Raw genomic sequence first — 26,072 nt, 5'->3', positions numbered from 1 at the left:
AAGACAATATGTACAAGTTCACTGGCTCGTATTCAATATAAGTGAGTGATAATCAAAATGGAGGTCCAGCCACCACAAAACACGAATAGGAGCGAAATGGAACGAAGAATATTGAGACGAATTATTTCGAGAAATAATACCGCCGCAATAGAGAAGAGAAGTCTATGAATTATGGCAGAATTCTTCGCTACCTATATATAATCTAAAAACGACGAACAGTTAAACTGCATATCCGTCTACGATGCCATCTTGACAGGCTCAAGACTACAATAGGCTGAGTTTTGACGCTGTGCAGTTTGAAGCGCTCCATCTCATCAACGACAAGACTCCGTGGGAAGTGATAGTCTCTCGGTACTATTCCCATTTCTGTAGAGCCTCCAGACTTGGCATTGTGTTCACCTCAGTCTAGTATCTAATAGTCCTGATTGGTTATAATGAAGTGCGTATTAGACCGTCTACCTACGGTGGGTAAGTAGACCGGGTAGACAAATAGTAATCATGAAGAGTGGCTGAACACGGTCAAGACTTGGGGTAGGGGGGAAGAAGGGGACTAATTCGTGGTTTCGAGAATTAAGCTACAATCCTAACTCCATACGCGTGGTGAGGAACCCGATATGGGTGTCAAATGCCGACGACATTAAAAGGTTCATATGGAAAGCTTGACTGAATCCGGTTGGCTCCTACTCGCAGATCAGTTTCAGTACAAGGCAAGGCTTTGAGGCGAGGCTTTCATAGACTTATCCTCGAAAACAAGGAAATTGGGTGAAGTACCTAGTGAAGAATTGCCATGATCTGCGTCGGGACTCGTGCATAAAGATTCTTAGTCGCCCTGTACGCGCTTACCTGCATATAGAAAGCTCTCCCTTGGGTTATTGTGGTTGAGGAGCTACACGAAATCTATGTAATACTTGGGAGTTTTTTACCCGCCATAGATCAATACCTCTTATATTTTATGAGGAATAATAATAACCATTATTCATCGTGATATGTTGAATCAAAAAGTTTTGCTACATGAAGTATACCTGATAGGCAACTGACAGGTCATGAGAGCTATGAACTACTATTCACTAAAAAAGCAATGCCGGCAAGGCGTGCCGAAACCCATCCACGAATGGAAAATGGTAACCATCACCTAGTCAACTTTCAGCTTCTTTCCAGGCACCACGCCTAGACTGGAGTAGATAGTTGTGTGAAAAAGCAGCAACTAGAAGTGCTGGACTGCTAGGTTGCTATTAACTCAGATCCCGATCTTCACTGTCGCCGCATCGAAGCGAACGTTACAACAGGAGGGATCTGGTCCAAGACGTTAATGTTATAACACGGCAGATTCCCCTGTTACATGCAACCTTGTGGCTGGCAATAACGACTGCTGTTTCTATTTCCTCTCTACTCCCATTGAAACTCCTAATAGGAAACCAACTCGCCATCATTGACTCAGAAACCGACGCCTTACTGTTTGCAAGGGAAATTAGTAAGACATATCACGGGTCAGCTGAGAAAAGAGGCGGTTAGATACCTTAGGTACTAACTATACTTACCTCCCTAGGGGTTCTATTGAAAGGTCGATTGAGGCAATAGCTCATTTCTTCAGACGAGACATGAAGAAATAGTATGTGGAGCTATCAACACAAGGGTCCAAGACAATGTAGCGTAGAGCAATAACTGAAGATTGATTTTTTATAATCCATGTTCCTCCTATTGAAAAGGGGGGTGAGAATCTCCTTATCAGATAAACACACCACCTCGCGACAATAGTTAATGCACAACGCGAAGAGGTGGACATAACACATGATAGTAGGAGGTAGGTAGGTAGGGGGTAGTACTCTGTATAGATTCGATGATTTTGGTAAGGTTTACCTCTATGAAGGAATTTGTTTATTCTTAACGTTATGAGCCTCTATTTAACGCATAAAGCTAAATACAAAACCGGGTAACAGAATTTCACAGGGGTATTTCAAATTACTACACTTATATACACATTTTATGCTAGCTAGGTATACATTATCATAGACTCGATAGACATACAAGATACTCGCTCTAAATAAGCGCTTGACCCATGAACATGCTCTCCCTGACCTCAGCCACGATATCTCGCCGGTCGTCCTTACCGACCAATACAACACCTCTTCCTCTCCTACCCATGCGACCGGCACGTCCCAGACGATGAATGAAATCGATGGTGCTGTGAGGCACGTCGTATAATATTACATGTCGAACCGCTAGGGTATCTATACCCCTCGAGGCCAAATCTGTGGCCACAATGACCTTGGTATTGGGTAAGACCCTTCGTCCCTTTCCGGGGGCTGGTATGGCGGATGCTGCTAGAGAGGCTTTCAACGGAGCAGTAGTCGTGAAAGTGTCCAACATCTCGGACTGGCGCTGTTCCGAGGTGTCCCGATGTAGCGCGACGGCGTCGATACCCTTGGAGACGAGGAAGTTGGCAACTTCTTGGGTTTTTTCGCGCTCGTTGACGAACACCATGATACGCTTGACGTCGACTTCTCCTGGTTCGTAGCTGTCGTGGCGAGCAGCATCTTTCCCTATGGACCAGATTGCATCCGCACAAGCAAGATCTTTGTTGTTGCGGTAAGGGTCCTTAGAAACGTCAATGACTCCCAGCTGCACGCGTCGAGGGATGGCGTGAAGGTTTGGCGTAGTAAGACGAGTCATATTTGGGAATTCGGAAGCTAGGTAAGAATCGAGTCGTTTAGGAATAGTAGCAGAACAGAGGATGAGCTGCTTCATCGACGGCAGCGCACGGTCTAATATGGCCGTCGTCACAGGTGAGAAACTGCGGTCGAATAGCGAGTCGGCCTCATCGACTATTAAGTGGGAAACCCTGGATAAAATGTTGGGATCTGAGTCTGCCATCGATGACAGTAAATGAGGTGTTGCCACAACTAGATCGATACCCGTAGGCGAGTACATGTTCAAATTGATAACCTTTGCGGAGATGTTGGCAGAGAAAAGATTGGCCCTGAACTTGACGATATGTGACAAGGATTTCGCGACACGACCTACTTGGTCGACTAGTTCAGCTGTTGGTACTAGTACAACTACCTTCGGCCGCGCAGAAGTTGGGTGAGGATCAAACTCCCGGGGCCCTGTGTATCCTGGTTCCTTCATTGCCGCCATCTGTCTGTTGAAATATTCTCGGTAAGCCGCGATAGCAGGATCAGCGGCTTCGGCCCTTTTAAGGGCATCAATCGCAGGTAACAGGTAAGCTAGGGTTTTGCCCGAGCCCGTCTCAGCTGCTAGTAGAAACTCCTGTCTCCCATGGCTATTGTTGTCTCTTATTCGAGAGGATCGTCGACCGGTATCCTGACCTAATAGTGCGGGAATGGCGAGTCGTTGGATAGGAGTTGGCTTGATATCGACCATGCCTTTTAGCACGTCATTAGACATGGCTTCCTTAATCGAGGGCAGTAAGTTGAATTGGTCGAATGAATCTAACTCGGCTACACTCTCTTTCGTCCTCGATCTGTATCCATAAGGAATTGTCGCTAGGGCACTCTGCATCTTCATAGCTTTCGTTCGTCGCACATCGTTTTTATCGTCTCTCTTGTCTTTGCCGCCTCTGGCTTCAGCATATCGAGAAGTCTTCCCGGATGTACGTTCCGGTATACGAGCGTAGGTTTGATTCATGCCACCAAACGGTCCGGCTGATCTATTAGGTGGCCTTCTACTTTCACGTCCTTCCGTATCTCTTCTTGGATGATCTGCGACACGATCGGATAAGACCATTCTTGAAGGACTGCTCCTCGAACCAGCTCTCCCTCGACCGGAGAAGAACCGTTGCGACGCCACCCATGGTCGATAGGCGCTTTGGGAAACTCTCAGGTTGTTTGCTATAAATAAGCATGAGGGGCATATGGGCGCCGAGAGAAAGGGGCGCATGGTGAGAACGCAGTTGAACTCAGTTGTCTATCCGGTTTTCTATCGCGCCGAATTCGCGGAAACTTAGTTGAGCTTTTTCTCTTTTGCTTTCCTTTAAAATTTAATTATTATTTTTTTGGCGGGGGACTTTTACTATGATCTTATCGATTATCGATAACTAACGGTCGCCCCTCCTTCCAGAAATAGCAACTCTACCTGTAGGTACCTCTAGAAGGTACCTGCCTACTTAGCCATTAGGTACTTGGAAAAGGTACGTGGATACGTGCGGACGTGTAGACTTGGACCTAACTTAAGGTTAGGTACCTACATCTTGATAGGAGGCATGCACATGTCGTCCTACCTCAGATAATGCAAGCGGCCCGGCTTACGTTACATCAAATATTACCTAAGGTACATACAAGGTACCTATTAATTCTCACGTACGACAAGTCCTCTAATAATATGTTGAATTATATATCTGTGTTCATTCATACTTGTCGCCTTTCCTATTGCAGTATAGGATGTAGGTACCAAACATATATGTCGATGTCCTACAACATTAGTTCTATAGCACTAGTCCTATAATACTAGTCCCATAACACTATACAGATACAATCAGGTACGTTGCGCTTCCGCAACAGAAAGCCCTTACCACGTATCTTCATCTCCCGTATAAGTCATGAACCGTCCCCCGTGTGTGGCTTTCGTGGCTACATCAATCACCTTCACCATCCCCTTGCATGATTCCTCCACCGGTACGAGTTGCACCGGAATCTTGTCCTTAACCGATGACAGGCCCTTGAGAGCTACCCGCGCCATGTCGGTGTCTGCTAAACCGGGACTAAGCACGAAGGCCGTGAGCCAGTCTTCTTCCTTATCTATCCGCTTGGTTATCCAGTGTGCCGCAACCTTGGACGGTCCATACGCGGCGTGGGGAACATCGGGTTGATCCCTTGGCTACAGTTAGTTGACAATGCTATGGGAGAGGGGGAAAAGGTATGTTAGGTTAGGTACTCACTATCACACAACAAGTTACGTTAGTTAACACTCTCAAACAGATTATCCGGGCGTATTATTGACTTACCACTATCTTTCCGCCGACAGAGCCCAGGGTTATCCACTTGGGATTTGTCGAATTCTTGAGGAGCGGAAGTGCAGCCTGGAATAGCCATACCACGCCGAAGACATTGGGCGTGAGGTGTCCTTGTAATTCCTCCGTCTTCACTTCCGAGACCTTAGGCACGCAATACAAGACACCGGCGTTGGCAATGGCAATGTCTATATGATCGATGCCCTGTGCGATTAACTGTTTGATACCCTCGGAAGCATCGGATTCGACCGATGCGTCAACCTTGATGACGATGAGGCGACTATCTTCCCCTTTAGGTAGTTGGGCAAGAGCTTTCGACGTAGGGTGATCTGGATTGCGGTTCGCAGCGATGACGATGTGGTTTGGCTTAGCGAGATAGAGCTCGAGGAGTCCTTTGCCTAAACCTCGGTTTGCGCCGCTAATTAACACGACAGTTGACGCCATTATTCCGGGTATGTTTTGATAGAAATAAAGTTGTTATTGATAGGCGTTGTTCGTAGTTTTGATTCGTTTTAATTCTTGCCAGTAGCAAATCCGTCCCTCCCTCCGTCCGCCTCTCGGCTTCTTATAGTCGACATCGCCTCCTGAGATCGGATCGACTTGCGCGTCAAGGGCTTACCGACTAATGCAGAATGCGCTGTTTTTGTTACATGCTAGCACTCAATAAGGACATATAGCTCTTCCGCGTGTTGGGACGGACCGTCGAGTACTTGCTAAATCTCTACCCGAGCATCGACTGGCTCACCCGATAGCCAATGAGAATTCAATGACGTCGGAAATTTACCGAAGTCCACAAAGCCAAGTTAATAACATACGCACTATCAACTCGAATTAAAACGACCGTGGCTCTTGTGTATTTACATAGTAGTATTAAGGTAGGTCGTGACCATGTTGGGGTAATGGCGTAGTTCACCGCTTTGGAATTTTTCCTGGTTCCCACGAGGTGACCGGGGTAAACAATCCTTAACGAGTGGAACTTTCAGGGGTAACAAGGTTCCTGGACGATAGCGTCGATCGACGGTGAGGACTTTACTATGTACAATAGTTACCTGGGTAGAACCAAATAGTCATGTCAGTTGGGAATCAGTACTAATCATTGGCACGATTGGATAGGTTTACAGGATGCCGAAGGAATCAATGCATGAAGAGGTCAAAGAGAGCCAAAGGAGCGGTAATAAGCCACGTGGTTGAGCAGATCCAAACCAATCTATACTCTTTTTAGATTAACGAGTACTCCAATATCAACTCTACAACTCTACTTTTGCGGACATCTAAAGAATTGCTATTCATTACGTACCTCAAGTAATTATACGCTACTTGGACAAAGTACTAACAACACAGCCCGATTGAACTGTTCAAGTGTCTATATAGATTTTTTTTTAAAAAAAAATAAATAAATAAAAAGAACTGAAGAAAGACTGTAAATGGTATCATATTATAAGTATTATTTAGTTGAGCACGCGAGGTCCGTGTCTGCTACGATGTAACCTAACTCCGTTGATTGCAGTTACTAGTGGTAAGGTGCTAAAAGTTGTTCTACCCTCAGTCATTATTGTGTACATACGTTAGGTAGGTATGTAAGGGTCTTATTAGGTACTGATTTCATGCATCCATGTCCCAGCTTTCAAGTGCTTATCATATATCCCCACACGACAGCAAATCAAAAAGGTACCAACCAAGTATGCTTGTTTAGGAATAGAGATATAAACGTTTAGCTCATGTCTTGCAACTAGGTAGTTACTGCAGTTACTATGTCAAGCATGTAGTTATCACTTGGGGTATATTGGGCATTTATTTCTCAAATACATCCCAGGTATAACTTTGCGCGAGAAATTAACTTGAAACGTTGGTTCGATAGAAGAATGGTCAAGTACACGGGTACCTAAAGTAATTAGACGTAAATAGCAAACATATGGAGAAGCATGGATATGGTCGTGCATGTCTAATTTCGCAGTAGTCTCCAGGAGCAGACTGTCAAAGCATTTATCATCACAACACGCAAACAGCATGACAGAATTAGCGGCTGGACAGTCTACCATTAGTAGGGACTTTGATAAAAATAGCTTCAGCGGTATGTCCTTAAATGCGGGAGGGACAAGGTCACATACTCCACTTATACGGACTTAAAAATAATAAAACAAAACTCAACGAATTAGATTCAAGGAACAATATACCTATGCTCTTCTCGCACTTAAGGTCATAGGAAAATTGGAAAGCATTATGGTATTAGAACCCGTATTTACGAAGAATAAGACAATAATCTATTTAAAATCCAGCAGGGATAACTGTAGGGTTATGGAGTTGGAACCTGAGCTCCCAACACAGGTAGATAACTACCTACCTACCCAGGTAAGCAACCGATGTATTCATCGCACTTACAAGAGGTGTTACATCGTAGAGCATTACGTAAGGGAAACAACTCTAACTAGGATAGCTTTTGAAGCTAAAGCTATATACAAACATCTCCTTTGTTCTCAAGGAGTCTCAAGTGAGACTCCTGAGAAGACGCCTACTTGCCTAAGGCTTGCCTTCGTGGTATTGTTTTCAAGGGTAACTATATTGAGATGAGAAAGGGTTCACTGATTGCTAATTAAGAGCATAAATGATAGAATTATAGCGGAAGAGCCAAGGATAGCAAGGGAGGAAGTAAGGAAGGATAGTAATATAAATTGGAACCAGGATTAGAAATGGAGAAAATAGAGAGAGGGGGAAGAAGAAAGAAAGGGTAGCAACTACTACCTACCTACCTATTATTGCTATCTCTAGGATTCCACAGCTGTTCCTAGCACTCGGTAACTGATACAACCCTCCTCAAAAAGAGTAATCGAAAAAAATGTAGCTTTCGAATGGATTTAGGATAGATGTTAGCGACGACTTGGCATAACTATCAAACCTATAGCTTTCTCGGTAATGTCACGAGGTAGACCCGGAGGGAGGTAAACAACCTCGCAGAACGGCGAGGAACTCTGACTAACGTTAGGTAGCTTTGGGAACCAGAGTTATATGTATAAAAACATCGTTGTCTCCTATCTCTCACATCTGATCTCTGATAGGAAGTAGCTTTAAAGGTCAGTAACTCGACGAGACATAGAAATGTTTTAGATCTAATAGATGATTGACCGCGGTATGAAATGCCGACATACACTTTAGGCCATTGAATTAACATGATTTCAGTAGGAGTTCAAATTCACTAATATCTAAGCACTTTCAAACTATGCCCTTAATGGATGTTATATATTGTAGAGATCTAGTAACACCTGCCCTTCTAACCTCCCTCGAAGGGGCTGGCTACCCTTTATACAAACAATAGACCCCTGTTATATCCACATACCCTCGTATCCCTGACATCTACCAGTGTCAGAAGAATCGTTGGAATTGTTGTTGATGATGTTCTAAAGGCTACTGTACATGGTCCACTGATGGTGGAAGTATATACCTTACATTAGGTATATCAGGTGTCAACCAGCCTAAATAAACTACTTGCTGTTATAGCCGCGTGTAGGCAGAGTTTATAAAACAAAGTTTGAAAATGGCGACTTGGATAATAAGGGACGTTAGGAGGGTGTATAAGGCTAGGTGATTTAATTAATCTAACAGAGACGGCATTCTCTAAGAAACAGTTGAATATAGGGCACGGACCATATGTATGATCTAAACTATATATGGTGGTGGCTTACTGATCACCATGGGCAAAAGCTCATTAAAACTTCAGTTCGACAGGTAAGCCACCACCATATGGTTTAGATCATACATATGGTCCGTGCCCTATATTCAACTGTCTCTTAGAGAATGCAGTGCTCGTCTAAGCATCTACCTACCATTGAATGAAAAATTGTGCGCTGAAAACTGAAGATTGAAAACGTCTTGTTATATTACGTAGTACCTGTAGCGAACTTATTGCCTGAGGATACCGGACAGTAAGGTTCTGTCCATCAGTAGGAGAACCACAGATCAGAGAAATTGATGAATCAAAAAATAGGTGACATAAACGTCAAGAAATAAATCAATTTGGAAGTCCAAAAAGATAATCAATGGTCCCAGGCGGGCTCGAACCGCCGGCCTTCGCATGGACTAGATACTATCGTCGGATCACGATCAGTATTAGTACGACGCTCTAACCAACTGAGCTATGGGACCAGGCTATTTTGGTTGACCCATTTTGAGCTGTGATAGGCTCTAGTGGTGGTTGTTGAAAGACTGGGTTTATTTTTTGTTAATATAGATGTGTGCGTGGGTTGTGGGTTGTGTGGGAGTTGTTAGGACTGAGATCCACCTACTTAATACATGAGGCCATCCGAATTCTAAGGTGGATCCACGCTATCGACACGCTAGGTCGTTAGAAGCAAGGTACCTAAGTACTTAAGGTACCTATCTATGTACCTATTGTAGGTTAGGTACCTAGGTACCTATGCTTACCTAAAGTGAGTTACAGGTAGGTCGGTACCTGGTTAGGTACGTACCTCTAATTGTACGGTTTACATTGTAGAAACTCCATGATCAGAAGCATATCTCATTGCCCAGATTCTTACAATCTTACATTCTCATCTCACATTCCCACACCTTAAAACATGTACGAAGACTCATGGTACAATTTTGTACCAGACCATACCCATAAAAGGAACCCTTCTATCCCACAAGCCTCAGGACACAGGAGAAGAGAATCCCTACTCCAACAGCCCAATGTCAGTAGTCCCAGTCCCGTCTTCCCGATGCGATACTAACATTTTGTCAAGGGAAGCAAGCAGCCCGATACCGTGCAACCGCTGGAATCATTGTTCGAAGAAGCCGAGACCATAATTGAACCTCCCGAAGCAACCTTAAGCCGAAGAGCAAAGTCCTATTCTGATTTCTACCATGTCGTTCGCGCGCAGCTCTCGAAGGATGCAGCAGCAAAGAAGAAGCGCAAGAAGGCTAAGGAGAGGGGCTTAGAAGCATTGATGGTTGAGAGGATTGACACGTTTTCTCGAGATCGAGAACAACCTCGGTTGAGTTCATCTGATGACGAATTGATTGAGGCTAGCCAGCAGGAATATTTGTACGGAGAAGCGCGTTGAAAAGGGTGACGATTTGGTTGCTAACAGGAAGACAGGCTTTATCAGGACCAACTAGAAATGACAGAGCGCCACCTAGAAGCACTTATTGGCAATACAAATAGCGCTTTGGACCTGCTAACGTCTTTGGCCGACTCATTTCGCGCCGTAGAGTCGCAGACATCCTCTTTCCAGGCTCAGTGCGACGATCTTTTATCAGAGGAAAGGAGACTACAGAAGCTTGCAGACGAAGTTGGAACTGACTTACATTATTACGCATATCTAGATGGTGTTACGAGAAGGTTGAATGCTCCTGGCGCCAGCCGCCTGGTGAATCATGAAAGTTTTGGCGAAATCCTAACGAATCTGGACGCATGCATAGGATTTATGATAGAGCACGTCAGTCGCTACATGAACTTTGTTATGCGCTTTCAACTGACCTGTCTTAGCCTGACTATCGGGATGCTGAGTCCTATCTGGCCAGATATCAGTCTCTACTCACCAAAGCTCTCCACCTGCTCGAAGTCGGCTTCGTGGGACATCTTGACCGGATTTCGTCAGAAATATCCAAGCAGATTGCTGCTACACAATCGGAATCAGCTAGGCATGCGCTTGCATATGGCCGATTCGAAGAGATGTTGCTTGAGGCAGATGGTCTAATAACGAATGCTCAACACGTTATCCGTAGTTGTTATGATCAGCTGGGAAATCCAACTCCCGGGCAGAGCTTCGACTATTACTCCAACACTGCTGTCAACATGTTTTCATCTTATGCCGATGTGAGAGACCGCGATCTCCGTCCCATGACTCAACATGACCTCGAGGTTTTCAAGAAAGAGGTCAAGGAAGTCAATGCAGAAACCGCCTGCCGTAACTTTATCAAACAATGTTATGAACGGTCATACGATGAAGCAACCCTCTTCGGTAAGGTATTCTTTATAGAGCCACAGTACAGCGTGGACCCCCAGTCCGCCTACGTAACCTTGAAGTCGCAACAAAAAGCCTTGGTCAACGCTGCAAACATTGCCCCGATCGCAACAATGTTGCAATCTGTTTTGCAGACAAGTGAGCTCCAAACGCTTTGTAATCTTCTGGGCTGGATTACGAATGAGTACCTTTTACTGGAGTACGATGAAGAGGAAACTCGATATTCTATTCACTGCCATGACATCACCGCCCGACTACTCATTGAACATCTCTGGCCCTTGGCAGACACTGCATTCGACGCCGAGGTTACAAAATCTATCTCGAAAGCCCCCATCCCCCAAGAATCTCTCAAGATTACGCCCGTGGAGAATGGCGTTGCATCTTCTAATGTGCATCCAATTACGAAAAGAGCCCTTGAGCTTTTAGCCATGTATGATCAAGCTATGCCGAAGGAGCGAAGTGTGAGTAGCATCATTGTCTTACTTTCGACGTACTTGAAAACTGATCTATTTGCTTTAGTCAAGCCCGGTTGCCTTTCGGATAATTCATGAGACTATCCTTGCTATGCAGCGTGCCGAATCCCGTTTGAAGTCTAACAAGGCGGCCAACCCAGAGCCTGATCCAGATTTGTTCATGATCAAAAATCTGCTTATTCTCAAGAATGGACTAGTCTCACTCGAGCTAGGCGATGTGAGGTCTCATCCAGCAGCGATGCAGCACTTTGGTCAAATATGGGATGCTCTCAGCCCTCAAAACTGGCTGGGCCTCTTCAGAGGTATTCTCGGTGGTTCACTGTCGCTCGGCCTGTGGTCATCTGCAGCTAGTGCCTCCCCTGCTGCGAACGTCAAGGCCGCACCGGCAAAAGCCCAGGCGCAACCCGAACAAGATGCAAACGAGAAGTTGGACGAACTGCTAAGGCAGAGCATCTACGCGTTTACGCAACGGTGGGGAACATTGATAAACGCGGCTAGGAGCGGCAAGCGTGGTACTTCAAGTCTAGAAGCCACAGAGAAGGAACTTGATGAAAAGCTTTTGGCCGCATTTGGTGGCCAACCCGAAGTTATAGCGAAGTTACAGGAGGCCATCCAAATAAATGCACAGGCCCAGAAAGAGCTCAAGGCAGAAAAAGGTGGGCGATAGGAAGGACGGCTATCCATTCCGATCTATTTAATAGAAAAGAGCCTCACCGACGACGGCCTCTGTCACTGGTTGTTTTCATTGAGTCCGCTCCAGGAGAGATATATAAAAAATCGAGCTATGACACCGAACTTCGATCAAAGGTTTTTAGAGGACCGATATGCTGATGATATCAACGCCGACGCCGTATCACTTGTTAATCTTTCTGTCTTAAGCCTTGAGCTTCGCGAAAGCGTGAAGATTAAGGATTCTATAGAAAATCGTACTTCGACAGATTGAGCGGTCAATAGTAGGCGTATCTTGAAATAGTAAGATGAACGCAATAATTACACCAAGCCTACGACAACCACGTAATTGTCAAAGTACCTAGGCGGCCCTTAGAATCTGGGGCAGCCTCCCTTACTCGGGTAGGCTTCTTACCTAAGCCTATGTGGTTTCGATCGAATAAATCCGCATTTCCTAGGACAATACGTTACTTGCGGTTGCTCCGTTATAAGGACAGAAGAGGGATAAGGTACCATAGCTCCCTACCTAATGTCGTGTTGTTGGAAGCAACTTCTATTCATAAAGCGCACCTGACAAGGCGAAACGAAGATGTTGGTAAGCACAAAGAGACAATCGAATACCTTACCTATTCCTCCTTACCTTAGGTAGGTACCTAGGTGTGGAGTGTTGGCAAGACTGAATTCTTCCCCGTGATCCAACTTATTCAATGAAAAACAATACGCATTTGGCCTAGTGTATCTCTCGAGGGCTCAAACAGAGGGCCAGTAAACAGAATCGTAAAGCAAAATCTCGCTACCAACCGTTATGTTTATCTTGGTACAATGCGTTTAGGTGGTTATGAGGTACGTAGCGCGTTGTAGTACTATTTAGATGGACCGGTTCAAATCAGCTAACAGTCTTAAAATGCCAATTGGGCAAAAATGGACAAAACTTACAGTAGTTGGTCTATGAAGCGCTACTTACCGACCCCTGTTTGGGGCCTCGAGAGATAAGGGGATAAGGGGGGTACCGCATATGAAGGATATGTTTGCTCATACTATGTAGTCGTATAGTACTCCAAACTCCCCTTGAGTCCTTGACGTAACGTAGGCGAAATGTGTACCTAACCTAATGTTAAGTAGGTAGGCAGTCAAAGAATAGGTAACCCGAACATCAACACCCCAAAGCCCAATAGCTCCACCAACCAACTAAAAGCTTCATTCGGGCTCTTACCCTCATTAGTTTCGTAGCTATCCCGATGTGGTATAGGTAGTGACCGAGTGTACCGCACCATCGTTGTGGACGATCAAAGGGATATCGATATCCTTACACTACAGGGAGTGGAGGAACTAAGCAAACCGGAGCTCTTTGAACCGCAAGTCGTATTTAAAGTCGAAGGGAACCGGATTTAAACCTTTCCACAGCCCTACTCACGGTTGCGCATATTATATTACTTATCTAGCCTAAAGGAAGTGACATCATGGCCGCGAAACAGACCGTACAAGTTGCACATTTGGCAGCCCAGGTTGGGTATGCCATTTCGAACGACAAATTGGATCTGTCAAAGCCAACATGGGTGCTTATAAACTCTTTGTGCACTTCGGTCGAGTTCTATCGTCCCTTGTTCGAAAGCAAAACATTGGCAAATGTTGTGAACTTGGTGGCCATCGAGCCGCTTGGGCATGGCGCAACAACATGCGCGACGGAACACTTTAATTACTGGGACACTGCCCTCGCCGCGTTGCAGGCTCTTGAAGCTTTGGGTGTGAAGAAAGCCTATGCCCTTGGAACCAGCCAGGGTGGTTGGATTGTTGTGAAGATGGCATTACTGGCGCCGGAGAAGGTGATTAAACTCCAATGTAGATATGACTTAAACAGTTGGATCGTCTTGGCTCACAAAAAATAGATCCTGGGTCTCATTCCTCTTGGCACTTCGATGGACGCTGAAACTAGCGAGACCCGCGAGAAGGGCTGTTGGTAAGTTAGACGTTTATCTTCAACTATCTTTTCCCTCGGTAATTCCAGGGTACACTCACCCTTTTTAAATGAAAGTCGATTAGGTATGATGAACAAGGCGAGTTACTAACGAGTATTGTCCATTACCATAGGGATCCAGTCTCATTCCTACAGCCGATCCTTGAGTCGTGGCGTAACCCTAACCCAGACTTCATTGTCGGTGATGAATGGATCCAAGCTGTGATGGGACAAGGCTTCGGATCCGCGGCCACCCCTCAACTCCTCGAATTTTGGAGCGGAGCCCTTCGTCGCATCTACTCGGGGAATGACGGACGCCAGAGACTACGTATGGCTGTTATCTGCCTGGCGTCTAGAGACAGTCTGCTACTTAGAATAGACGATATCAAGTGCCCCGTTCATTGGCTACACGTACGTTCTACCACCTCACCGCCTAATGGGCTCCGGCTTTAAGGGATAATTGTTACTGAGACATTATAGGGATCGGCCGACACGGTCTACACGACTGCCGTGGCGGAGGAGCATTCCAAACTATTCACTGGTTCGAGCGACGTCCAGTTTGATATAATAGAGGGCGGCTCTCACTTCTTAAGTGCGACAAATCCTAAGGAGGTCGAGGAAGCCATTCTGGCCATGACTTCGAAAGCCTAGGTTAACTGCCCAGGTTACTGGAAAATGCGAGCTTGATGTATACTAAGACTTTCATTTATAATCGAGTCAGTTGGTCTAGAAAGGTATTGCTGTGACAGGTAGGTACGGGTTTCTCAGGAGGGAAAAACTGGCAGGCTACTCAATACGAGATTCAATAGGGGAACATGATATATTCGGATGCTCAACTCCTTATTATGAAATACAAGTGAAAGTGCTTATTGAAGCCAAAACCGTTGAACATATTGCTTCTTGGCTAGGTCTAGATCATGATTCGACCACCAGTCTCCCCCAAAGCCGATGGCCCTGTTAATATTGAGCCGCTGACGCAAGGCAACGTTCAATAGTACCAAACGCACGAATCACCGTAAGGAATTGGGCTCGCTAGGAAATAACCCGTGCAATAGAGCATGCAATGATACGTCCTAAAGTGGGATAGTCTCATATGAGATACCTAGGTGTTGTCAGGTCTCGTCCCTTATACATCCATTCCACAACATATGCGTATGGCTGGAAGTTGACCAACTACCAGTCACTGCGACATGATGGAAACATGGGAGCTGTAGTACCTGCTTAACGTACATAATAAAAGTCTTCGTTGTACGAGCTGTGTACCAGGTAGGTAAGTAAAGCTTAGGTAGGTACCTTCTAATCGAACAGATTTAATAAATATTAATCTTGATTTTGCTATTTTTGGTTGGTGGCGTTACGTATTTCTCATAGCTTTCTACGTTTCTACTCTCATTTATTTCCATCCTTATTCGATCACATCCTCGTAGGTCCTGCGGTCCCCTTTTACTTCATAACACCATACTCCGCTCATTTTCAATTCACGCGCCTGACCTATTAGGCATGGATCAATGCGTTCTCAGCTCCCCCTTCGCAGAGCCGCAGTGCTTCATAGGGCCTTGCGTAAGTATTGCCCCTTCTGAACATAAACATGAGTAAGGCCAGGGCTAATAGGATTGGAAATGTAGTGCTTAGCATTGTCGGCTCTACTCGGTGATAAGGTCGTCTTCCCTGAGAGCCAGGCATACAGTTCATCTCTTTCTTCGTATCATAGCCAGCAAGAATCTTATCTTGAGCCTTTGTGTATCGTCGTACCAACTACAGCCGACGACGTCTCGACTGCAGTTTCCTCGCTATCCTCTACAGCTGGGTCACTTGGCGATAATGAGCGACAGGCTAGTTGCCAATTCGCCATCCGATCTGGCGGCCACGCGGGCATTGTCGGCGCAGCAAATATCGAGGGCGGGGTAACGATCGACTTACGCTCTCTTAATACTATCGACGTAAGCGAGGATAGGTCGACGGCCTCCGTGGGAGTGGGCGCTACTTGGGGCGACGTATATTCGAAGCTTGGCCCCCTCGGCGTATCGGTTGCTGGCGGCCGCGTAGCACAAGTCGGCGTTGGCGGGCTCACCTTGGGCGGTGGGATTTCTTACTTTTCCCCACGATACGGCTGGACGTGCGACACGGTGTCGAACTTCGAAGTCGTGCTCGCTAACGGGTCTATCGTAAATGCCAATGCAGATGAGAACCCCGATCTTCTCTTCGCTCTCAGGGGCGGTGCGAACAACTTTGGCGTCGTCACCCGAATCGACTTTCGGACCTTTGAACGAGGACCTATATGGGTAGGCGCAGTTCTTGCTTCCAGCGACACCATTGATGAACAGCTAAAAGCGTTCGTTGATATCAATTCGGCGGAGTCCTACGACGAATACGCGTCGTTGATTACGAACCTTGGGTATGCTGGTGGTCGCAAAACCTTTATCCTAAACAACATTGAATATACGAAAGCCGAAGAGAACCCAGCAGTGTTTAACCCCTTGAGCAAAATATCTGCGATGGACGAGAAAGGACGCATCGGTACCATGGAAGAAGCGGCGATAGAACAGGGTTCGTACTCGAAAAATGGAAGACGGTATGTACCTGGGTGTCGGAACACCCATCACCCACCAAGGACCCCAAGCAACATGCTAACAAACCAAATAGCCAGTTATTCGTGACGATAACTCACAAGTCCACTTTGAAAATGCTCAACGCAGTTTATTTAAATTGGAACAAGAGCATCGAGGCCATCAAAAGCGTCCGTGGCGTCGTCTGGGCTATCTCTCTCGAGCCGCTGCCCCCAGCCATCTACGCGCGCTCCGCCACATCCAACGTTTTCGGGCTCGCGGATAGGACGGATGCGCTCGTAATAACTGTCCTGACCGTGTTCTGGAGAAACGAGGCTGACGATCCGAAAGTCGAGAGGGCTGCGCGCGAACTATTTAGAAAGATCGAGGATGATGCGAAGAGGCTAGGCGCGTACGATCCCTTCATTTACCCGAACTACGCGGCGTGGTGGCAGGATCCTGTTTCTAGCTATGGCGAGGAAAGCTTGCGGAGACTGAAGAGGGTGAGGAGGGACGTGGATCCGAAGGGGGTTTTCACTCGTCAAGTTCCTGGTGGTTTCAAGATTCCTTTCTAGCTGAAGTCTACTAGGTGCGAGATAATATCCACGACCTATGACTAAAGCTAACATAGGAGGTAACTCTCTTTGTTTGGCAATCACTACAAGACTATACAGGTATTCTTAGCTCTTTGACCCTCACAGGCAGCAGCTCAAAGTTTGAGAATAGGTTTATTCTTTCAATTTGAACCATCTGATTGTTCTGGAACAAAGAATTAGCTGCAGAGAATCGCGCACGTCTAATATAAAAAAGTTGCCTACGGCCATACGATTCTTATCATGAAATGCGCTGACTATATATAATACCTTGGGTCTCAATACTTTTACGTCGCTTCAGAACGTTCGGAATATTCAACTTTAAAACATTTGACCAGGTACCTATTAGACCATATTCAGCAACTAGCTGACGTCCCTCAAAAGAAGTAACTAAGCGCCTCATCTTTTGACAAAATGGATCGCGACTTTCCAACTACGAGGATTTTCAAGACCCTCCTAGGATTCATCGTCACCTTGACATTAATCTCTGCCCTCTCCTTCTGTGCTATCCGGTTTACGCTATACGTAGTCCCCGTGGAGGAGTTCGAAAACCTGACAGGCAATCCTCCAAACACGCAAAGAGTGCTCTTGGAGAGACTTTCTCAGAATCCTCTTAACTACTACGAAGTCCTCGAAATCCCTTTATTTTCGGAAGACGGGGTTATAAGAAGGGCCTATCGCGAGAAGTTGAAGCAGGTCCATCCCGATAAGGTCCAGGGGGGCAAGCAAGAAGAAGCAGCGAACGTAGAAGTGCAGCGAGTGACGGAAGCTTACAAGACCCTTACGAGCCAGGATCGCTGCATGTACGACTTCAGTCTCGGCTCGGGGATAGGCCGCTTCGCGGACTGCAACCAGAGATGGCTCGACAGGAAAAGGGAAGAGCTGGCCGAGAAGCGGAAGGAAGCGAAAGAGAGAAACACCGTTACAAAAGAGAAAAACGTCATTGCAGACGAGAAAACCGCTGTTGCAAAATCCAGTATGACCACTAGACAAAAGCTTGTTCAAACAGTTAAGGGTATCGGCGCGACTACTAAAGCTGCTGTTTTGGTTGTCGCGGGGTGGTTTATTGTGCATGTGGGGAGGCCACTTGGTATGCGCTTTCACTAATAAGAGGTAGTTTTGTTGCTGATTTTACCCTTCGGAAGTGTAAGATAGACTCAGGATATAATAAATGCCTAAGGGTCTAACCTTTAGGGCCATTGAGGTGTAGTATTTCAGTAGTGGTATAAGCGTACCTAACTTGAGTCGGGCACCTTGAGTGAATAGGATATGGCGCTAATAGGCGTGAAAAGTATTACCCTCCCGTTGAGTCCACTAATAACTGCAGAGTTGAGTTGCGAGTTGTGGAATCTTGATGGATACTAGATTTACTAGACTCGTATCAAAAGGTAATACTAATAAGCTAGCTTAACACTAACAATCGTCAAGGTCATTTCAGTACCCCGCTTTAGAACAGCGTTTGAGGCACTTTGGCGGAGTGGTTAACGCGATGCCCTGCTATACTTTGGCATAGACAAGGCATTCCCTTCGGGGGCGTGTGTTCGAATCACACAGGTGTCGACATTCTTTTTTTTTTAGCGCCCTCCCCGATGCTTAGAGGCCTAAAAGATGAAATAGGGCTTTTTTTTTTTTTTTTAGCTATTGAATTTACTTCTCATATTTTTTTTTTACGTGGTCGTTTAATTTTAACACTTCGGGTACTTCTCCCTTTAGTACGTACGTACGTACGTACCTATTTATTAGTTATTGGCTTTCATAAGCTTGCGATAATATCTTTCTCCAGAATGGCTAAAGCGGAGTTGTGCTGTTGTTTGATAATGCAATGTGAGGTTTGCGTATGGGTTAGGTACTCATTCTCATAATTGAACGCGAAACATTAAGTATTTACCTAGGTACCTAGGTACCTTCTATGCTGCGGGAAGCTATGCTGATGTCGGTGATGTAGGTTATAAGTGATAATCTGAGACCTGTGGTTGCAGCATGCAGCCGCAATGACCGAGGCCTCCCAAGTGGCACAGACCTTGCGTTTCTTTCAATGAGCCAACCTCCGGTTACCCCTCCTCCAAGCGGCTTGGGAGAACCCAAATTCCGAACCCTACAGCTCATAACTCGCAATCACAATCAGTTTCGGAATAAATACGAGAAATAGCTACGCCTGGCGCCTTTCTTTTAGAGTCCAGTCCTACCGGGATGAGTACATCTAGCTCAACAGTCGACGGCGATGCAACGCCAACGAATTCGACCGTGACAGATGACATGTCTAACTTGAACATCACGTCCCCGACCATACACCGTACAGAAACAGTGCCGTGGCCCGGTCAGACATTTATCATACGCGAACCTGTGTCGGGGAAGCAGCTTACCATCGTCCGTGGAGAGCTCCGACTAGAGCCGCACAAAGGCGACCAAGGCGGCTATCATTGGATCTGCGTCGAGAAAAACGGCTGGCTGGGGTTCCGCGATCCTATACACAATATGTTTATGGGCCACGACAGCCTTGGGACCTTCATCGCCCAAGTGAGGCACCATCAACCCCACGAGTACTTTTGCGCCCAAAGACACCCTGATGGTGGCTATCTTCTGTGTACTTATTATAAGGATTGGATGTTGAAGATGGTGATCGCAGAAGACGGCCAGAAACTAGTTACTACGAAGGGGGAGGGTACCGCCTGGGAGTTCGTTAAGGTCTAGGTGACTAGGTCTTGCCTTCTACGTTTTACAGTGTCGGATGATATCATATCATATCAAGTCATCCCTCAAAGTACGGTATGACGGCATGTAGGATAATACCAGATAAAGCATTTGTGCGATGCCTATGAGATTGACCTAGGCACGAGAAACTACCTACCTAGCTAGGTATCCATGAATATTCAGCTCCTGATCTTAACTCGTGTTATTACGGTGGAACCTGTGTTGTCGAGCCGTTGGATGAATTCTTTCGCATTTTTACACCAACTTCGTGAGCAATTATAAGTCAAATAGCATACCGATGTACCTAAATACCTAGGAGGTTACCTAAGATACTAAGGTAATCACTCCCGACTCGGCTGTCACGAAGATCGGCTCGGGATCCACTTTCGTCTCGGGGCCCCCGCTGCCGCCCGGAGTCCCACTTCCGTATGCCACTAAGTCTTTCGCGTACAGCAGGGTGGTGAGCCTTGCTGAGCCCATAGAAACACGATATCGTTTAGAGACGTATGAGAGCCAGTGTCCTCTTTAATACACGATATTTATAACTATTGATGCCATTCCCGGCTACATGTTCCTCAACGTAATGCTAAGATTACCTCAAAAAGAAGATGACAGTTGAAAGAGGTCCAGGATATAAGTGAGTTTGATACACTGGTTCCAATTCTTTTCTTACATAAATAAATCCGAAAAGCGGCATATTCCCTCACCGTACCAATACTACCTACTTATTAATTTAGATGCTATTAGGTCCGAAGATCCATGCCCGTGAATTCCGGAACCACTATCTGTATGCGTGCAACATGGGCGAATAATAAATAATCAATCATTCGTTAGTGTTGCAGACTATATAAACTCTCCTGACAGGTAGACTACTAGGTCTTGTTTACCACAGCATAATTACAATATGGTTTTATCGGCCTTAGTCCCTGAGACGGGCTCGAACCAGGATCCGTGGTATACATCCCCGCCCGACTTTGAAGCCTCCGCCCTTAGAACTGTGCTCCGGGTTTCGCGCCGTCTCAGATGGACCGGCTCTGCATAAAAATGCCTATGTGGCCTTTCACATTCCATATCGTACTACCGACTCGCGGTATCAACCAAAATAGGCAGTAACGTAAGAGGTACCTAGCCCTACCCAGCTCTCTTATTAAGTGCAATTGAAACTATGAATGTTATCTGTGAAAATATCTAACCATTAAGTCGTTCCTCAGGTCCCTACTCATTCCTAAGGAACCCTTCACATCGCCGTCCAGATCCAACGCCCTACTCTCTTACCAAATCCCCTATAACATACCAAACGTCGATTATGGTCCCTCTTACCATATCTTCCAACCGGCGCCCGCGAACCCCTACGGCATCCCTTCTAGCCACGAGACAATCCACAAAATGCTCAGTCGCGGATGGTTCGTCGCCGTCCCCGACTTCGAAGGTCCTTACACGGGGCCTTCGGCCCAACCGTCCAAGCCGGCCACGCCACGCTCGACGGCACCCGTGCCGTGCCCTCTCTCCTTATTCCGCAATTCCGAGTTCTTGCTCTTGCCCGCCGGCGCGGACAAGTTCAGATACGCCTTGTGGGGGTATAGCGGCGGCTCGCTCGCTCGCCTCCGCGAAGGCCGTCGAGTTGCAGGGCCAGTACGCGCCCGAGCTATTGAGGGCCTTCGCGGGCTCCGCGGTGAGCGACATAGGGTCTATGTTCACGCCGATTGCGGACATGGACGAGCACATGGCGCACTTCAAGCGGTGTGGAGGTTCTATTCTGTACGAGCGCAACACGGTGAGCAATCATATTTCTGAGATTTCCGAACGGCCAAGACAGAGCGCTAGAGTGGACGGGCGGCGCCTTTAGCGGCTCGTAGAGGACTGCGAACCAGGGAGTTAAGATTCGTAATGTCGTGGTTGACGTCTCGGCGCCACCAACCGTCTAAAGCCCTACAGGGCTTTGAGGACGGAGGAAATGAAAGGACTGATTGCCTGGGACATAGGTATTATAATATCTAAAGTTTTATGGTGTCAACAAAAGGCTAGAATCCTAGATGTTCGCAATCGTATAGTTCCAATCTAAGGCAACTGTAAAGTATACCTCTTATACTTTAGTCTTTGCGCCTCACGTGGTGTTTCGCAACGGCGATGTCCCTTTCCCTCTTTCTGTATTAGCCATGCTATACCTTTACTGTAGAAATGTTGATCTGTAGGTGGTTCACACCGCGGAAGAGGTATCAAGTTAGCACCGGTTGGCACCGTATAAAGACCCCATCACCGATGCATATATGAGTAGCGTCGCGTACGGGCTACGGCATAGGCGGTGTAATTGGTTTGGCACTATTCGCCGACTCGTTTTACTTTCTTGTTCTTTTCGATCCAGGTTTCCTCGTCAGAGAGAATACCGAGGGAGTCACGACGGCTCTCCTCGCTGTTCTTGGTTCCATTATCCGGTTCCTCACGCGAAGACTCATTATTACGGCCATTAGCCACGCTTGAATTCTGAGCAGCCATGCCTGAATGGAGAAGTAGGTAATCAATGTTAAAGATATGAAGAGACTTCACATTTATTGGTAACAGGAGATGCTAACCCCCACCGAACTCACCTACGGCTTGCTTTCAATAGAAGATGGACATGACGGCTTCTCATAATTGTGTTGTCATTGCTGTTGATCGCATACCAAAGTACCTAAGTATCTTTGGTTATTTGCATTGTCAGATAGGACTTCTAGGAATATATTATCCATCTCATACTCAACCCACTTCATAGTCCAAAAGAGCATCTTATTTTAGGTAAGAATGATTACAACGTTGCAATTTTGTTAGTCAGATACAAGCTGACAGGTACCTTACCTGCAATACATTCTCTGTTCTTATCTCAGCTATTATTAAAATAGCATCACGGCATGACTGCATATGCTTATGTGAAGCGTGAGAATCTCACTGTGATGGTATCTTAGATCAGGTACCTGCCTTCTAGCACGTGGCGAATGCAGTCATACAGCATGCCCCTTGCAGGATGTGTTACCGCACCTGAACCCCCCACGTATGCTATAATGAGGTAATATTATGAAGATTATAACTAGAAATTAACGAAAAGCTTCAAATTCGATAATAAAGGAAATGTGAAATCAACAATGTGGCATGCTTCGCAAGGATATCTGAGTTACGGGGGTATCTTTGGATGCAGGTAAGGCTAACAACCTTGTCTGAAATCAATGATAACTTCGAATAATTATAGCCAAAATGTTATCTATTATAATACATTCAAATGTCTGAACATTCTAAGTGTGAATATCTAAAGTTTCTATCTAAATATACATTGAAGGAAAACCACAAATGAACTTGTAATACAATTGTCCAATGTACTAAGTTGGAATGTTGTTGTTATTAACAGTTGCCCGAAATGTCGCAAGCGATTTTTTCGGCGAGAGCATCTGGCAAAAAATGTTAGCGCTGCTTCAAGGACACTTAATGCTAGGTAGATCAGTGAAACTTACAAACAGTTGCCATGGGGTGGCCTGGAGGAAGGAGGGGAAAGGCGGATGCGTCAACAACTCGCAGGTTCTGGACGCCAATGACCTTTGCCGAGCTATCCACGACAGACATCTCATCATCCTTCGGACCCATCGCGCAAGTGCATGAGCCGTGATAGATGGTATTATAGCTTGTCTTAATGGCTTCTAGGATCTGGTCGTCTGTCTTGATGTCGAGCCCGGGGTAAACCTCCGGTGCAATGGAGAAGTTGGACATGGGGTCTGTGTCCCAGAATTCACGGGCACGCTTGAAACCGGCAATTACTACTTCTTGATCGGCGCGGTTAATAAGGAAATTAGGATTGATCTCCGGTTGAACGCTGGTATCAGGTGAGGTGATCTTAACAGTGCCCCGCGACTGCGGTGTGATGAGAGCAACGACCAGCGAGCCATAGTTGCGGCCGTCGGTAGGGGAACCATGTCGTGAGTCCTCTTGATCGCCGACATAAGCGGCGAGGGAAACGTACTCAAGCTCAGGCCAATCATCAGGGTAGCTATTCAAAACGCTTAGAGTGCTGTTAGATACTTTGGAGCGTAGGTGATCAGGGATCTTTTCCCATCCGAAAGCGTCAGTTGTAGGGTTGGAGTACATGCCACCTCCATTTTCATTGAATTCGGCGGCAGCGGCAGCAGCGAATGCAGGATTGGAAAGACTTGAAAGTGTAGGGGCGTTGACTGCATGAGTTACGCCGAAGTAAAGGTGATCCTGCATGTTCTGCCCAACACCTGGTCGATTAGCTACAACCGGAATGCCAAGGCCTTTAAGGAGATCTTCTGGGCCGACTCCAGAAGCCTGTAGTAGTTGAGGCGAGCCGAAAACACCGGCCGAGACGACAACTTCTTTCCTCGCGGAAATGGTATATTCGAAGCCTTCTGTATCGACAAGCACACCTGTCGCCTTAGTTCCGTCAAAGACAATCTTCTTCGCCATGGCTGACTGGTAAACCGTATATTCGGGGTAGCTAAGAGCCTTTTGAAGGAAAGAGGTTTCGGACGAATCTCTTATTCCTGTTTGAGGGTTGATGGTATACATGCCGTACGACTGACCGAGGAGAGAACCAGTTTGGAAGCCGTCGATTACCGAGAGACCGATCTGTTCAAAACCTTTCTGCGCCCAAGTTCCAAAGGCTTGCGCATAGTTGGCGAAGGTCACAGAAAGAGGTCCGTTGCCAGTGCTGAAGGCGGTTATATCGTACTCGGGCGTTGAGTTGGAAGACCTCAGGTCCATATTAGGACGAGTGAAATTGACACTCTTCTGAAAGTATGGCAAGAAACTGTCCCACTGGTAGCTATCATCTCCTACTTTGTCGGCCCACATATCATAAGACGATTTAGTTCCTCTATGATATACCACTGTTAAAAATCGAATTAGAGACAAATTACCGAGTTAAATGCATAAGGTTAGGTTACTCAATATACGTACTGTAATTCCTCGATGAACATCCACCGAGACCTTTACCGCGAGCATAGTGAATCGAATCATTGTTCGCACCCTAGGACACATTAGGAATGAATATCAAAAACGTATCATTGGAACCTACAACTTGAGGAGCTGTTATGTAGCCCCAATCGATCAACGGCTGCCAGTCGTGATCCCCTTTCCCAGCAAACGCACCAGCCTGGGCTGGTATTTGACTCAAGTTGCTGTTATCGATCTCGAAGAACGACCCAGCTTCGATAACTGCGACAGTGCCAGCCTTCTGTTCGACGAGGCGCGTAGCAAGAGCTAAACCAGCGTTTCCACCTCCTACCACTACGTAGTCGTAAGTGGCGTCGTCACCTGGCATACCAAAAGAAGAGCCCAATAGACGACGAGCTTGGATATGATTGTCTAGAGGTGTGCCCTGTGCGATAGTAGCTAAAGCTACTACGGCACATGCCGTTGTTGCTGCCCAAACCATCGCGGGGTAATATGTAACGAATGACTATACAAGAAGTTAAGCAGTCGAAGTAAGGGAATCGAAGATCTTCGAAGGGCTTGCTGGCAAGACTGGTGTCTAAATTTCCACGATGAGATCGACATCTTGAGCCTATTTTATATGTTTTGAGGACGTGCTTAGATTAGAGCCCAGAACAACATAGCCATGCTTCATACTCCATAACTCATAAGCTATGACCGGGCGCAGGTGTTCGCTCCGCGACCGTGATCGAGGTTGCCGAAAAGTCAGCCATAACTTAGACTGGATCCCTTTATTCGGAAGGATTCAAATCTGGTGAGCTCTAGTCAACAGCATGATACTCAGCTATATCGTTTGATTCTAGGCATCGAAGTAGAAAACGGTCCAAAAGGAGGCTCCGAAGCCGCGCCTTGTTGGAAAGTTATCTCGCTTACAATCACAACTGATGTAAGCTAGTTGAGTCTAACACTTACTGTGTGTGTTATTCAAGGATCGTAGCTGATCCGTTCCATGGGTAGGTTTTATACCTATTATAGATGGACGATTGGGATCCAGCGGGATGGAGCGGGATAAAGAAGCGATGTCTTCGAGGTATCGGAAGAGCGTACAAGGTATATTCCCGAGCTATCTACTATGTAATGCTCGGTGATGTCAAAAATCTGCCAAGGCCATGCAATAGCCCTGCGAAGGATCTTAGGTGCGTGGGGGGAGGGGTGAAGTCGGAATCGCCAAATTCCAGGGCTGAAATGTAGTTATTACTGATGACCTTTCAGCCCTGGCCCTACCGGTAAAAGAAATATCTGCAGCTGG

The 26,072-nt window shown here is 46.3% G+C and overlaps 9 protein-coding genes and 2 non-coding genes across 11 annotated transcripts; 7 read left to right on the top strand and 4 right to left on the bottom strand.

The window, feature by feature from the left end:
- Positions 1–1,866: 1,866 nt before the first annotated feature.
- On the bottom strand, positions 1,867–3,983 carry F4812DRAFT_441084 (ATP-dependent RNA helicase mrh-4). The gene has a single exon (XM_047935202.1). It carries the CDS (start codon positions 3,895–3,897, stop codon positions 2,038–2,040), a length of 1,860 nt encoding a protein of 619 aa, XP_047787268.1. The 5' UTR covers positions 3,898–3,983; the 3' UTR covers positions 1,867–2,037.
- Positions 3,984–4,524: 541 nt separating this feature from the next.
- Positions 4,525–5,410, bottom strand: F4812DRAFT_462273 (NAD(P)-binding protein; the record flags this gene model as incomplete). The annotated part of the gene is made up of 2 exons (XM_047938012.1): positions 4,525–4,833; positions 4,961–5,410. 2 exons carry the CDS (start codon positions 5,408–5,410, stop codon positions 4,525–4,527), a joined length of 759 nt encoding a protein of 252 aa, XP_047787267.1.
- Positions 5,411–8,998: 3,588 nt separating this feature from the next.
- Positions 8,999–9,103, bottom strand: F4812DRAFT_t131. The gene has a single exon. It is a non-coding gene; the product is annotated as a tRNA-Ile (tRNA).
- Positions 9,104–9,534: 431 nt separating this feature from the next.
- F4812DRAFT_462272 (Sec34-domain-containing protein) lies at positions 9,535–12,063 on the top strand (the record flags this gene model as incomplete). The annotated part of the gene is made up of 5 exons (XM_047938011.1): positions 9,535–9,648; positions 9,700–10,001; positions 10,056–10,395; positions 10,446–11,384; positions 11,443–12,063. The coding sequence occupies 5 exons, from the start codon at positions 9,535–9,537 to the stop codon at positions 12,061–12,063; spliced, it is 2,316 nt and encodes a 771-aa protein (XP_047787266.1).
- Positions 12,064–13,110: 1,047 nt separating this feature from the next.
- F4812DRAFT_145620 (putative alpha/beta hydrolase) lies at positions 13,111–14,778 on the top strand. Its single transcript, XM_047929670.1, has 5 exons — positions 13,111–13,117; positions 13,188–13,888; positions 13,952–14,022; positions 14,154–14,430; positions 14,500–14,778. Exons 2-5 carry the CDS (start codon positions 13,526–13,528, stop codon positions 14,668–14,670), a joined length of 882 nt encoding a protein of 293 aa, XP_047787265.1. The 5' UTR covers positions 13,111–13,117; positions 13,188–13,525; the 3' UTR covers positions 14,671–14,778.
- A 607-nt stretch (positions 14,779–15,385) lies between these two features.
- On the top strand, positions 15,386–17,356 carry F4812DRAFT_145559 (putative oxidoreductase). The gene is made up of 3 exons (XM_047929668.1): positions 15,386–15,579; positions 15,645–16,591; positions 16,663–17,356. The coding sequence occupies exons 1-3, from the start codon at positions 15,520–15,522 to the stop codon at positions 17,138–17,140; spliced, it is 1,485 nt and encodes a 494-aa protein (XP_047787264.1). The 5' UTR covers positions 15,386–15,519; the 3' UTR covers positions 17,141–17,356.
- Positions 17,274–18,473, top strand: F4812DRAFT_145564 (DnaJ-domain-containing protein). The gene has a single exon (XM_047929669.1). The coding sequence runs from the start codon at positions 17,573–17,575 to the stop codon at positions 18,263–18,265; it is 693 nt and encodes a 230-aa protein (XP_047787263.1). The 5' UTR covers positions 17,274–17,572; the 3' UTR covers positions 18,266–18,473.
- Positions 18,474–18,621: 148 nt separating this feature from the next.
- F4812DRAFT_t132 lies at positions 18,622–18,718 on the top strand. The gene has a single exon. It is a non-coding gene; the product is annotated as a tRNA-Ser (tRNA).
- F4812DRAFT_441062 (uncharacterized protein) lies at positions 18,717–20,155 on the top strand. Its single transcript, XM_047935201.1, has one exon. It carries the CDS (start codon positions 19,349–19,351, stop codon positions 19,847–19,849), a length of 501 nt encoding a protein of 166 aa, XP_047787262.1. The 5' UTR covers positions 18,717–19,348; the 3' UTR covers positions 19,850–20,155.
- An 822-nt stretch (positions 20,156–20,977) lies between these two features.
- F4812DRAFT_441058 (uncharacterized protein) lies at positions 20,978–22,246 on the top strand. The gene has a single exon (XM_047935200.1). The coding sequence runs from the start codon at positions 21,236–21,238 to the stop codon at positions 21,641–21,643; it is 408 nt and encodes a 135-aa protein (XP_047787261.1). The 5' UTR covers positions 20,978–21,235; the 3' UTR covers positions 21,644–22,246.
- Positions 22,247–23,063: 817 nt separating this feature from the next.
- Positions 23,064–25,531, bottom strand: F4812DRAFT_145499 (putative GMC oxidoreductase). The gene is made up of 4 exons (XM_047929667.1): positions 24,906–25,531; positions 24,788–24,857; positions 23,329–24,717; positions 23,064–23,265 (listed from the first exon to the last, which is right to left on the bottom strand). The coding sequence occupies exons 1-4, from the start codon at positions 25,263–25,265 to the stop codon at positions 23,219–23,221; spliced, it is 1,866 nt and encodes a 621-aa protein (XP_047787260.1). The 5' UTR covers positions 25,266–25,531; the 3' UTR covers positions 23,064–23,218.
- Between the last annotated feature and the right edge of the window lie 541 nt (positions 25,532–26,072).

This window comes from Daldinia caldariorum, assembly GCF_022478825.1.
Source record: "Daldinia caldariorum strain CBS 122874 unplaced genomic scaffold F4812scaffold_17, whole genome shotgun sequence".
Lineage (NCBI taxonomy): Eukaryota > Fungi > Ascomycota > Sordariomycetes > Xylariales > Hypoxylaceae > Daldinia > Daldinia caldariorum.
This window is presented reverse-complemented; position numbering and strand designations above follow the sequence as displayed.

What these genes read in the sequence shown, in the direction of transcription:
- F4812DRAFT_441084 (XM_047935202.1), bottom strand. Translation starts at nt 3,897, where the DNA reads ATGCGCCCCTTTCTCTCGGCGCCCATATGCCCCTCATGCTTATTTATA.
- F4812DRAFT_145620 (XM_047929670.1), top strand. Translation starts at nt 13,526, where the DNA reads ATGGCCGCGAAACAGACCGTACAAGTTGCACATTTGGCAGCCCAGGTT. An exon ending in ACCCGCGAGAAGGGCTGTTG is followed by an intron (nt 14,023 to 14,153) that starts GTAAGTTAGACG and finishes CCATTACCATAG; the next exon opens with GGATCCAGTCTCATTCCTAC. An exon ending in GCCCCGTTCATTGGCTACAC is followed by an intron (nt 14,431 to 14,499) that starts GTACGTTCTACC and finishes GAGACATTATAG; the next exon opens with GGATCGGCCGACACGGTCTA.
- F4812DRAFT_145559 (XM_047929668.1), top strand. Translation starts at nt 15,520, where the DNA reads ATGGATCAATGCGTTCTCAGCTCCCCCTTCGCAGAGCCGCAGTGCTTC. An exon ending in AGTGCTTCATAGGGCCTTGC is followed by an intron (nt 15,580 to 15,644) that starts GTAAGTATTGCC and finishes TTGGAAATGTAG; the next exon opens with TGCTTAGCATTGTCGGCTCT. An exon ending in TACTCGAAAAATGGAAGACG is followed by an intron (nt 16,592 to 16,662) that starts GTATGTACCTGG and finishes CAAACCAAATAG; the next exon opens with CCAGTTATTCGTGACGATAA.
- F4812DRAFT_145564 (XM_047929669.1), top strand. Translation starts at nt 17,573, where the DNA reads ATGGATCGCGACTTTCCAACTACGAGGATTTTCAAGACCCTCCTAGGA.
- F4812DRAFT_441062 (XM_047935201.1), top strand. Translation starts at nt 19,349, where the DNA reads ATGAGTACATCTAGCTCAACAGTCGACGGCGATGCAACGCCAACGAAT.
- F4812DRAFT_441058 (XM_047935200.1), top strand. Translation starts at nt 21,236, where the DNA reads ATGCTCAGTCGCGGATGGTTCGTCGCCGTCCCCGACTTCGAAGGTCCT.
- F4812DRAFT_145499 (XM_047929667.1), bottom strand. Translation starts at nt 25,265, where the DNA reads ATGGTTTGGGCAGCAACAACGGCATGTGCCGTAGTAGCTTTAGCTACT. An exon ending in ACATAACAGCTCCTCAAGTT is followed by an intron (nt 24,858 to 24,905) that starts GTAGGTTCCAAT and finishes AATGTGTCCTAG; the next exon opens with GGTGCGAACAATGATTCGAT. An exon ending in CCACCCCATGGCAACTGTTT is followed by an intron (nt 23,266 to 23,328) that starts GTAAGTTTCACT and finishes ATTTTTTGCCAG; the next exon opens with ATGCTCTCGCCGAAAAAATC.